Below are 13,543 nucleotides of genomic sequence, written 5' to 3'. Positions count from 1 at the left end.
CTATTTGTAACAATCAACCCAATTTGTAACAAAATTTAACCCAATATAGGTTTAGTATGATTTCGGTCAGAAAGCAAGATTTTAAACATTTTTGACCGAAATTGGTGAAAATTGCCCTGAAACAAACTTTTGGCATGTATCTGCACGACTTGATTATATCTTACGAGTAGGCCTCTTATCCCTAGGAACCTGCACAACAACATTTAATCTAACGAGCATTTTCGGAAAAAAAATAGTTTCGACATGGAAAAAAAAGAAAATTGCCCCAAACATATAAATATGTATATTTCATCAAGATTTCATCAAATACGCCCAAGTTTCTTGGAAAATTAGGTTTTGTTACAAATAGGGTTGATGTTACAAATAGGGTTGACATGTCGACCCTATTCGTAACAATCAACCCAATTGTAACAAAAGCTGTTTTGGAAAAATGAGTTTTGACAAGGAAAAAAAAGAAAATTGCCCCCAAACATACAAATATGCATATTTTATTAATATTTCAACAAATACGGCAAAGTTTTTTTGAAAATTAAGTTTTGTTACAAATAGGGTTGATTGTTACAAATAGGGGTGATACAACCCTTCGCCTCGGTGACGGGGTAAATCCCGCCAAACAAGAAGATTTGAGATCCATATATGATCGTTTTACTGCAGAGATGTGGTCCGTGACTTACAAAGACCCGTTCTATTCATTGACAGGAGTAAAAATATTCATAATGATGGCGGGTAGGTCTACTTCATGATGGTTGACATCACAGCATGTACGCGTTAGAGCTGCCAAAGCCTGGGCTGCTTGATGGCGCCTCTCCTATGTACGGCTGAGTCTGTTTCGTTGTTGGCCCATGTCCGTCGCACGTAACGGTAAAAGTATGGCACTAGATTTTACCTAGGGGAATGAACGTGTATTGAAAATGCTCGCCGAAGCAGGTTCAAATACTTCCGAGGTGAAAGAAGCGATATATTTAAGATTGTTTTTTTTTTTTTGCTGCAGAATATTACGGAAACTCTTAAACTCCTAAGGTATCATTTCTTTTCATTTCATAACAAGTCTGCTACACCTGTATATGAAAATGCCCCGATTTAAAATAGAAAGCAAACTTTTTGGTACTGCAGCGACCAATTCAAAACGGGTTGGAAACAGGATGAATTAATTCCCTTGCCTGTCAGAAAAACTGAACATTATTTTCATAGATATATGACAGCGACATTAGCTGTACCTTTAACTAATTTTTCAGTACGTTTTGTTCTGTGTATCAACTGCAGTTTCTTGTTCTACTCCCAACAGCATACTAGAATAACAAATGTTCTGTTTGACAACATATTTTGTATATTTGTGAAGACCATAATCGTTGTTATTGATGACAAATGAATTCAGTTCGGGACTTGAATTCAATAATGATAAATGTTTCTGTTGACACACAGAACAAAGATGCTGGATCAGTTCGATGTGATCTGGATTGATGCCTATGGGTGTGAGACAGTGTCTCTATGTTCATGTTTGTTTCTTAACATAAATACACAAAGGAGAATGTTTATTCCACCTACAATTTATTTTCGGTAACTTTTTTTATTTAAGAGATAACTCAACACATTCCATATCAATCAGAAACAGCTTCGTTTCAAGTCCCCCAAGTCCCCAAATCACTTCAAATGCCCCCCAAAAAACCTTCGTATTTTCAACCGCCCACTCCCTCTTCGAGTCCCGACCCAATCCAGGGGCGTTTGAGAATAAGGCACAATGAAGACTTTTTCTAATGAAAGAATTTAAAATCGTTTCTGAATTGTTACTTCTTGAACATCAGTAAAAATACTGGTTTGTCACCGACTCATTCATTGGTCCTTTTTAGCAAAAATAAAAGCGATATTGCCATGTGAAAAGAAGATGGCTTTCTTAGAAAAGACAAACTGGAAACCAAGGTAACGAAAAACATATGAAGCGTCGACTCAAAAGTTGTTAAAAACAGACAGGGAAACAAAACGAAGTCTGTTCTTTTTCTCTTTCAATTACATCTCCATTGAGTTTCTAGGCAACTGTACTGTATATAAAACTGTCAAGGAATGGAGACAGTGTAGCGTACGGTGCAAACCATTGCAGTGTGAGTGCAGTGTGAGTGCAGCTTTTGACATCATACTTTGTAGGACTCGTCACACTCTTTCTGGTAGGTCAGCTGTTCTGTCGGACGTACAGATCAGAACAAGGCATTCTATTCGGTTTGTCAGATGAAGGAAGACGAATGCCATCTGCATATTAGGCTTCCACGACCCCTTTTGATTGCAACAGTGTTTTCATTGCACGCCCTCAACGACATAGCTTGAACGACATTTATATCTCTGCGCCTGACACACTGTGACCTTTGAACGTATATACTCTGAGTGGCGTGCCACAGATATATCGTGCGACTACACTGCAACCGACTGAAAGCCCAGAAACATGGCAGCCAACAGCGATGCATCAGCAGCTGACTTCGAAAAACGGATAAATGAAATAGCAGTATCCGGCTTTACATCTCTTGGCATTGCAGCAGGATCTGCTTTGGGTCTATTTAACACCATGGCCACACTTGGAGAAGCCAAATCTTCCACTGAAATTGCTGATGCTGCGGGACTGAAGGAAAGGTTGGTTAAAAATGAGTGGACAATGCACGCTTCATGGTGGAGGATGTCATACCATTCAAATGACCTTCGTGTTAAAATCAACCGCGGTTTACCGGTGGGGTGTACACATTTTCGTCTCATGTAGTATTTTGCTAAGAGGTTGCAGATGAAATGTTTACTTCCTGGCTTCTTTTTCTCTCTCCGTTTTTCATTTGACCTCAACATATACGGTTTGATTTAGGTGTTTTGAATCAGTGATTTTGGAGCCATCTCACATTCAGAGAATAAATGGCAGACTGCCAGCCATTTTTAGTTCAACTGCCAGGGCTACAGCATTTGTACCAATTCTTGGACGAGTGCCATTCGGAATTTCAAGGACCATCAAGGACGTGGTATATTCTAGCAAAACTCTTTTGACATCGTTCAAGAAGTCGTAAGGCAACACAACAACAAAATAATGCCAGCATAAGATTGTCTGTAGCAGGTATAACTTCACCACTTCAAGTACCTATCTTCCTGGCTCATACCAGCTCTCCTATCTTTCTGGCTCATACTAGCTCTCCTAAATATCTATCCACTTTAACACATTTACATAATAACACATGACAGTAAGGGCAATATCACGATTCGTGGCCTGCCCAAGGGATGGTGACCCTGACCGAAATATTGATGATACCCGAGCCGCAGGTGAGGGTATTATCAATATTTCGGTCAGGATCACCTGTCCGAAAGATGGTCACAAATCGTGATATTTTTCCGATCTTCATATGTTATTAATTTTATTACAGAACATTTGAAATCATAATAAAATCCAGTATTTGTACTGTGCACAGGTTGATATGACGCGCAAATTTTCGAATGACGCATTTTTAAATATCTCGTGCAAGAGGTCCTGGCGCCTGTATTCTACGATGCGTGTGCTCGCTTTATCACGAGATCAGTACTAGGTGAGGTGTAATAAAGACATATATAAACCACATTTAGCATATTGATATTTGTGTTGGCCAGAAAACCAACACCCGGTAGGTCCAGAGTAATGGACTCACTGTCGGAGGACAGTGAGTTCAAGGCACTAGCACGGTGTTGTGCCCCTGAGCAAGGCACTTTACTCCTCAGTGCTCCATTGGGGTTAGTGGGTTATGCGTACCTCATCCTGTATTTGGGCTAACGCCCGTTGGATGATGGACTGATAAAAAACAACGAATCAGGGTAAATATAGCCACCATTGAGCCATTCAACATTATGATATTTGCCCTCCAACTTATGGTTGTAAAGTCCAAATTTGATGCGTAGTACGGGCGGTATATTATGTATATAGTGAGCTATCGATGTAGGTCTCCCTGACCCCTTATTCTAGACTTCTTGTTGATCTTCCTATTCTCTCCTGGTTTTCTCTGACTTCTACCCATTGAAGGGATACCGGCTTTTACTGCATTAGGAAACCATTCCTCTGTGAAACATTTGACGAGTGAATCAAAATTTTAACGGTCATTTTGATTTCCCGACATTTTCAAAAGTTGGTAATATCTCAAGGAAACAGAGTATACAATGTCATGGTTGAAAAAATTTACCCTGTGCATTACATTGGACTACTCTGTTCAGTTTATGTTAAGATTTCAATGCAGATATGCACAGTATCAACGGTCTTGCTTTTCCGCCTGGGGCTGCGATTTAATGTTTGAGCAAACATTTAATCGCAGTGTAATCTTTATCTTGTTCGAAAGTGCATGTGCAGTCCCAGCGGGCAGTTAATAATAAGTGCACACACACACCTAAAATTAGCACATTCTCACAAAGTAATTTTAGCTTGAAAGTAAAATCATAAAACCATGCTGAAAGATACAGCTATTGGGGCTTTGATATAAAGATTTTAAAAATAATTTGTAAGTTATCCTATCAAATTGCCGAATCTTCTTAAGTACTGTAGCAGTATATGTTTGATGTAGCTTATTCTAGTGGTGAAAAACGAGCATGAGCGGGGGAGTGGAGGGGTCAAATTAGCCGGTTGTCTCTTACGGAGATTTGAAACTGTACCCTTTGTGACAGTTAGTATATGAAGAGAATCAACACAACAACAAACAGCACAAACATTGCAGTACACCATGTAAACATGGACATCTCCACCTTGACAGTCCCTGCACAAATGTATTTTTTCAATAATTAAAAAATAAAATTGACGGTTAGCAGTGAAGGCATTGTAGATGATTCTATATATAATTCTAAATATCCCTTCGGCGATGGAACAATGATCTAGTGTTTTCTGTTAGAATTTCTAATATTTTCTCTGTTCACTCTATTTTGTGTCAACAATTTCTGACTAGGTACGTCCGTGAGTGGCTTGCAGCAATGGCCGTTGCCAGGATAGTTGAAGCAGACTTAGAAAACAATACGTTCTACTTACCCCCTGACAGACACAGAGCCCTCTGTACAACAGGAGGCGGGGGCGCATTGGCTCTAAAGTGCGAGGGAATCCCTTGGTTATCTGAAGTGTATAAAGATGCCATGGAATGCTTTAAGAAGGACGGACCAAGGGGTAAGTTGTTACTAAAGTGAATATAGGTTTCAAGTACAAACAAAGTCTGTTCATCGGGAGACGTCACGTGTTGGTTATGATGAGTCGAAGTACAGTGAAAGCTCTAACGAAAAATGCTGTGTTATTTCTCATGGCTGGCATAAGGATACATAAATGTTGAGTTAACAATTATGATAAACGTCTCTTTAAATCGAGGTAAGCTTTTGTATTTCATGCTTTCATATAGAGTTTTGACTTTTCAAACAATGGACGTGCGCAAAAGAAGATTGCCGAACTCTCTGTCCCAAATAGAATTAACAATAATGAACTTCAATGATAACCTGTTGCAGAATAGCTTTATGTTTACGAGGCGTCAAGTGTAAAAAAATTAATTCACACAATCACCCTTATTTCAGAGATAAAACAGCTAGGAAATGTATATAGAGAGGAATTTTTAATAATATGTATATATATATATATATATATATATATATATATATATATATATATATATATATATATATATATATATATATATATATAGATATATATATAGATATAGATATACTGAAGTATACAGATGTCCTCGAGGGAAATTACAGTGCTCAATGCAAAAGCAGAGCGTTATAAATAAATAAACAGATTACTCGTTTGTACTTGAAGTAATCTCTTTTATTATTTATATATATATATATATAAATATGTATTATATATACATATATATATATATATATATATATAAATATGTATTATATATTATATATATATATATATATATATATATATATATATATATATATTATAATATATATATATATATATATATATATACAAACACACATACTTACTATTTTCGCTTACTCTTTGCGCTTACTATTTTCGAAACACCTAACATCACTTCTTGGTCTTCTGGCCAGAGGTCCATATATCTTTCTTTCATGAATGTGACTTTGTTTGTGTACCGTCTATTTACTGTCTGTTCTGTGCTGTTTTGCGTCTATGTTTACAACTATTGTCTTCCGAATTCCGACCTACTTTCATTGGATTATGGATGGTATGATTGCGATTATTCATACATACATAAGGCCCCTCGTATTATGTTATATGTATGTTTAAGCAGATAAACTTCAACAAGTTGCATCGTATCTCTCACGTTGTGTCCGAAGTGGAGCTGTAGATTAGATTAGAACTCTGTATAAGTATGGCTTATACCAAGGTATTGTGCTCATGTGTGCTAATTCTATCCGCCAATGGCTTCATGTGTCTTTTAAACAGGTATACACAATTCATTTATTGCCGAACATAACCCTATTACCAGAAGTGTAATGTTGGTTCTGCGACATTTTACTGTTCATCGCCTAGGCTTAGCTTCAGGAAAGATTAATCTTACTGTACGAATTTTATTTGTATTTCCGTTGCAGGTATCCCACATCAGAAGTATACGCTGGACCCTCCGTTTTGCGATAAAATGTCTTCAATTCAACTGGGAGGGAAATCGCCAAAATATCTCACAGATCACGAGGAGATCAAAAGAATACTAGGTTAGTATCAAGAAATTTAAGTTCTCTCGAAAATTATATACATAGTCTTTGTACAAATCGGTCGATCATTTGCACAAATTATGGACAGAATATAGGAAAATTGAATTGTTTGAATATGTTGTTCATATCAGACAATCTATTATCTATCAGACAAACGCAGACAAATGTCATTCTCAAGTAGAACTTTGCTGGTTCATTTCAAAGTAAAGGCGATTTCCAATAACTCTCATATAGGCCGATTGGGTACTTCCTATTGGCAACTGTAGCTAAAATCGTAGAAATATGTATGTCTTGTCCAAGTTTTAAGTAGTGTAAAATTATGTAAAATCTGTATTTTATGTTCTTTAATTATTATGTAACAATATGAGTATTTTGTTTTAGCAACGATGTTCTTACATTTTGAAAAGAGGCATTTTTATTTTGCTTAATATGATTTGAACCACTTTTTCCACTGTCTGTCTTTCAACCCATGCCTTTTGGAATGAGTATAGATAAAGTAAATAAAATAGTCGGTTTTTAACAAACACTCTTCCTTTCCAGTGAAATATTAAATTTCAGAAAATAGTCTCAAGTTTTATGACTTAAATTAATTTTCATCATTAATACCGAAATTGTGGATTTCTATGTATGTGTGTGTATGTATGTATGTATGTATGTATGTTATGTATGTATGTATGTATGTATGTATGTATGCATGCATGCATGCATGCATGCATGCATGCATGCATGCATGCATGTATGTATGTATGTATGTATGTATGTATGTATGTATGTATGTATGTATATGTATGTATGTATGTATGTATGTATGTATGTATGTTTGTATGTATGTATGTACGTACATACGATGTATGTATGTATGTATGTATGTATGTATGTATGTATGTATGTATGTATGTATGTATGTATGTATGTATGTATGTATGTATGTATGTGTGTGTGTGTATGTATGGATGGATGGATGGATGGATGGATGGATGTATAAATTCTTCTTCTCTGAAACTGCATGCCCAATTTCTCTCAAATCTGGGTTGGAAATTTTCAAGGCTTTACACTTCCAATTTGTTGAAATTACGATGAAATGGTAAAATTACCGTTTTGGGTAATGTTTGTCATTTTCGGTCAAAAATCTTTAAAAAACTTTTTCTTTTAAAGTACTCGACAGACAACTTAAGTTTTTACATTTGGTGAACAGATGCTGGGGATGATAAAAGTTAGATATGTAGAAATTGTCCTAAAATATGCAAATTTATATTTTTAAAACAGTTTTGTCATTTTCGGTCAAGAAACTTGTTCTCAAAAACTACTTGTCCGATACTTTGTAATTTGGAGTAAAAGTCCCGTAGAATGTTGTTAGATAGATAAATCTTCTGCTCAAAGTGTTGGGAAACCCTTAAATCTGTATAATTTAGGTAATTTTCTTAGTCCTGACCTTAATGACCTATACCAACTCAGGATATGTTGTGAGACAGTGTTTAAGGCTGTGAACATGGTTTTGTAATATTTGGTATCAATTTCTAGTGAAATTTGATCCAGAAAACAAAGCTTAGGTCAATGTTTTCATTGCAGCACAATTTTTGCAACCTTTCCATGTAAGACATACAAGAACTAATAAGAAATTTGGATCCAGGATAACTCCGGATGTAAAAAAAAAACCCACAGTGGAAGGCATTTCACTATCTGTAACTAACAAGTGCTGTCTACATTCGAATGACAGCACTGATGTCATTTAAAAACTTCCCAAGGTTGTAAATAGCTCACCTACTTTACACTTCCTGCCATCTGGCCATTGTAGCTCTTTTGTAAACACGGTCAATACCAAGGATAGAAAATTTGATATGGGTAGGGGGAATGTAGAAGATTGATGAGGTAGCATTACTTTTTGTACCTGATCATTTGTAATTTATTTTCCCCATTCGCCTACCTTTTCCTTTGTCAAGCCTTCTCTGGCTGATTTGTTTAATTACATTTGCTAATATGTGTAGGATCTGCTTGTCCCATTGCTATAGAAGTTGATATGCATGTTTCTTAAGTTCACCTCCAGTACCTAAGTTGCAGACCTTATTTGCTTTTGTCACTCTTGTTTTTCTTGTTGTACTGTGTAGAAATAATTGTCATAACATCAACGTAGAATTTTGCTGCACTGAACAATTAGAAACAACATTCATCGTTGATCTTTGGTACCAATACTAGTATGTACCAATTCAGATCAAAAGTAAGAAACACCGTATCATTGGCGGTATTTTTTGAAATTATACAGTGTATAAAGAGTTTCCTTGTCATCTTTAATGAGAAATATTCCTTTGAAAATACCTTTCACAAGCCAGTGTCGTCCTTGTCAAGTGTTAATTCTTCTTTCCTGTCTAAATTATGTGTCATTTTTCACTCTCCAGAGACATCGTCTGTTATTTGTGACATAGGCTGCGGCAGTGGGTCTGCACTGTGTCTCTTGGCGCGTGATTTTCCAAAGGAAGAGTTCCATGGCACCGACTTGATGGAGGATTGCGTCGCTAAGGCAAAATCTCGGGCAGCGTCCATGCAACTCTCGAACATCACCTTCCACCTCGGTGACGCGGTGAAGTCTGCAGAATGGGAGGATTGGAGATTGAAGTTCGATCTTGTCTACTGCAGGGACTTGGTTCACGACTTACCCAGGCCCGACCTATTTTTGAAAGGGGTTAAAGATATTCTCAAAGACGACGGTTATTTAGTTATGGTTGATATTGCATCACATAGCAAGCTTGCAGACAATATGGACGCGCCCATGACTTCATTTCTGTACACAATTAGTCTCTTCCGCTGTTTACCGATGTCCCTCGCCGGCGACGGTGAAAGCATGGCACTTGGGATGATGTGGGGAAGAGAACGAGCGTTGGAGATGCTTGCAGAAGCAGGTTTTGATTGCTTCCATACTCAAAAATCGGATATGCATGATGAAGCGTTTTATTGTAGGAAATTAAAGTAATCATGGCCGGCGAAGAACCTCTGCTAACATACATAACAGCTGAGAGAAATGCCCACAAGTAAAACTACCTGTTTTTCGCAATTTCGTAATGTCACCTGATCGTTTTTATTTTAGAACTGGACGTAAACAGGGCCGTAGTCGGACCAAATTGCCAAGGGGTCAGAATCTAGCTCAGCTAGCCAGGATGTGCGTAATTTACGTAAAAGTTAGAAATTTTTCATATTACTTGCATACATAGACTCTCGAGGGTCTATATTGCATACTGTTTTAGCACAAACGCTGAATCTAGCAATTATTATGTCTACGCATCCGCTGAATATACATCATGCTCATTGCGATTACTAAGCTGTAATAATGACGTAGTTTATGAGTGTGATATAAAGTAAACGCCTAATAACAATACAAAGAAATAAAAAACATTTTGAGTTCAATATTTTTGACCCAAGTTTAGAAAAATCGCACTTCAATTTCTTTGATGATAGGCCATCTTTCCTCATGATCAAAATATGTTCATTTATGACGTTTTCGTTAATCATGATAAGAATTCGTGATAAATGAATTCCAGAATATACTGTAAAACAACAGTGGTTGTAAGATCTCTGATTGAACTGATTTGGTCATCTCTTGGACGCTCTCGCCATTTTTTAAACTTTGAGTCGCTTCTAGCATATTTTGCATGCAAAATTTCAATGGATGACCCTTAATAAAAATTGAAAACAACAGATAGTGTACATCTCCTTTGTATAAACGATAACAAGAGACAGTGAAAATCAGTTTACAAGCAAAACTTCTGAGTCGAATTTCTGAATATCGACTTAGCTAAACAATTTTAAAATTTCTCGTTTTTCTTGGACAAAGTACCTTGGATGGGATATATTTCGTATCTCGTATATCCAAAAGATCTCTGCCAAAATTGAGTCAATATATTTAGTGTAGGGAATATACTAGAATTTTTATGATTTCACTGGCAGTTCAGTTTTCGTTTAAATGTCAAACTGATAGCTTATCCTATCCTCTCGTTTACAAAAGTCACGTACTGGATAAAACGTCGTTCCTTGGGAATGTTGATTTGACTCTGGACATCCTTGTGACCTGATATCGTCAATTCAAAGGCAGATTAATGACACTCAGACTGTGGAACACATATCATATGCAGTCAACTTGTAAATTCAATCAGTTTACAAAATCACCCTATATAACATGATTTTTAAACTGATACACTGATTTTATCAATTTTTTTTGACCTAATAATTTGGAGGGGATTTCACTCAAGTAATTCTATTCCCTTATAGCGACGATAGATCGCAGGCTTTTCAGTAAATTTGTTTTTGCATTGTACAATACATGCATATCATCTATAACAGTTCCTGAAAGATAACAGAAAATGGCTTACATGTACACTAATGTGTTCATATGCAACCCTTCACAATATTTTTAATCAATAGAAATAGCTAAAGAATCGGTACGATGCCAATACAGCGCTGCAGAATGAACCCCATTTCGTTTCTCTTTTAAGTAATTCTTATGTTTATCTCAGAACAAAAAAAGGACATTGGATTATAAAAACAAGTACCAAACTGTAAGACGATCGTTTAGAAGCGCGAAAATCCGATTGCAAATTTGTGATTGCTGAACTTATGTGCACAGTGTAGTGTCGTTCGAAGTTGAAACTGCTAAAAGGCTTGAAAAACGTACATTTTTAAACAAAATACGAAAGATGATTAGGTATCATATACATATAGTGCTTTCTATGGCGCAGTCGTTAGGTTGGTGCGAGTTAACACACGATGATCAACATAGACCCAAATCTCTTGCCTCTGGCATATAAGTGGCGTTTTTGCATGTTTCTAGCATATTAATGAAAACACGCAAGTAAATCAGCTAAATGAAGCCATTTTGTAAGAGGAAATTAAAATAGTTTGTTCCAGGCGTGTTGTGAGAATGTGAAAAAAAATTATTATTAGGAAACAGTGAAAAGTATTAACTTTTCTCTGTCTTCGTGTCCAAACATATACCAAGTTAATATCGGGTAATGGCATTCGTGTGCATCTAACCTGGACTGAACTATACATTGTTTTGATAAAGTAATACCTGTAGGGCAGTACATGTATGTGCCTTTGAAAGTGAAAATCTTTAACTTTTGTTAACATTTTTCTCAGTGAAACTTTTAAATACATCTTATCAAGTAAAGAATAAAAATACGGGGCCATTGCGCAAAGTTTGGTACTAGAGGAACAAACTACCTAACGTTTACCTATATTTAATGTTCAAAATGGCCGTCATCCCTGTGCAAATTCTGTGCAGAAAATACATTTTCGAAAGACTAAGAAAGGGAAAACTGTTCTAGCTCCCAGAGCTTTAAAATGAGCCCCAACAAGTTGTGGATCAGAAAACAAAATCGTGAAAATTGGGGAGTCTGAATGTTTGTCTCCGAGGCGCATTCTTCTTAACATTTCTAGAAGCAAAATCTTGGCGATACCTGAAGTGGATGAAAGGGTATTGCAAAATGCGACGTCGTTTGATTTTATGGATCCCTTAACTGTATTTACATGTAGGTCTGTCATTTTTAAGCAGTCAACGATCTCCTAGTGAACTTCAAGGGATGCTCGAATGCTTGTTATCAACTGTGGGCCTAGTTTTGTATTGTTTGATCACGTTTCTGAAAATTCCCCTATCCAGTTTTCAAGTCTCAGTAAATGTGACCCACACTTTTGACGATATGTTTTCAAGATGACTCGCCCGCTACTCATGCATCTAAGAAAAGGAGCATTACGACTTTGTCTAAATGGAATCCAACTGAACAAATCCATGGCGTGGCTGGCTATCAGAATACCTTCATTCAACCAGCGCCGATGTTGATATGTACGTCTTATATGTCAAGCAATGAAAGTGGAATTTCACTATTCTGAATTACAAACCGATGTTGATACCATGTTAATCAACTGCTTTCTCTTATTCTAGAAATTTTGGCGAATGAAATTCTGATGAAAACAATAGTAGCGAACAGATATTTAATGTATTGTATTGGTCTTTTCTTGGATGAACAAAGTTACATCAATTTTAATATAAAAGAGAAAGTAATATATGTTATTTATTGAAGAAATTGCTCAGAGACCAAGCAATGAAGTAATATGGCAGATAAGAGTGTCCACATTTCGTTTGCTTACATTATACTGTTGATAGTTCTCCATGCCTTCTGTGCCTAAAACACGGTCATAGCAACTGTGTCTTATATGCTTCCCCCACAACCGACAGCCGAAGGTTCGAGAAAGAGTGCCGTCTGCCCAGGGAAATGTCCGAGCTGCACTCATCAATCACCGCACAAACGTGTACCGAGAGCCTATGGTTACAGTACAGATGCAATGATTTACAAGTAACTAGTAGACAACAAATGCAAAGCTGGTACGCTGCTGCTTATGGGCGGCGGTTGTCTATATGATTGAATTCGAGGTAGTAAGGGAAGGTAGCTGTACACCAGTGATGACTGTTGTGCTGAAATCTTAATTGAAGGTGTCTTTCTATACTGATAACGGTAGTAGCTATTCCATACATATTACAGTATTATTTGTCATACGAAAGCAAATGGGAAAATGGAAATCCATTTTGTCTAGAGGTCACAAACAAAATCACCGGCACTTTCAAAGATATGTACCGCCGCTAATTTCTATCCTAAGTGACCTTATGCAGGTATTCAAAGTTTTCTTGATATCACAAAACAGGTCAAAAATGAGTGACTTTGTCCCTTTAAAGCTTATCGTTGTTTCAATAATAATTCTGTTAATCTTTTTTAAATGCCCTTGATAACCCCGTGCAAATTCAACAAAGGTTTGTGTTGTTTTCTCCTAGAGCCTGAGACAAGGTCAGGCATGTCAGTCGTACCATGGAGTACATAAGGTCATCACCAGTTCACTAGAATGGCGAGACCTCGGC

At 36.7% G+C, this 13,543-nt stretch overlaps 1 protein-coding gene across 1 annotated transcript; it reads left to right on the top strand.

Moving 5' to 3' along the window:
- The first annotated feature begins 2,391 nt into the window (after nt 1-2,391).
- On the top strand, nt 2,392-10,307 carry LOC139134465 (S-adenosylmethionine-dependent methyltransferase Rv2258c-like). Its single transcript, XM_070701326.1, has 4 exons — nt 2,392-2,616; nt 4,917-5,128; nt 6,529-6,648; nt 9,042-10,307. The coding sequence occupies exons 1-4, from the start codon at nt 2,432-2,434 to the stop codon at nt 9,611-9,613; spliced, it is 1,089 nt and encodes a 362-aa protein (XP_070557427.1). The 5' UTR covers nt 2,392-2,431; the 3' UTR covers nt 9,614-10,307.
- The last annotated feature ends 3,236 nt before the right edge of the window (nt 10,308-13,543 follow it).

Source organism: Ptychodera flava, chromosome 1 (genome assembly GCF_041260155.1).
Source record: "Ptychodera flava strain L36383 chromosome 1, AS_Pfla_20210202, whole genome shotgun sequence".
In the NCBI taxonomy this organism is placed as follows: Eukaryota; Metazoa; Hemichordata; class Enteropneusta; family Ptychoderidae; genus Ptychodera; species Ptychodera flava.
The sequence above is the reverse complement of the archived record's forward strand: the minus strand, read 5'-3'. Positions and strand labels throughout refer to the sequence as shown.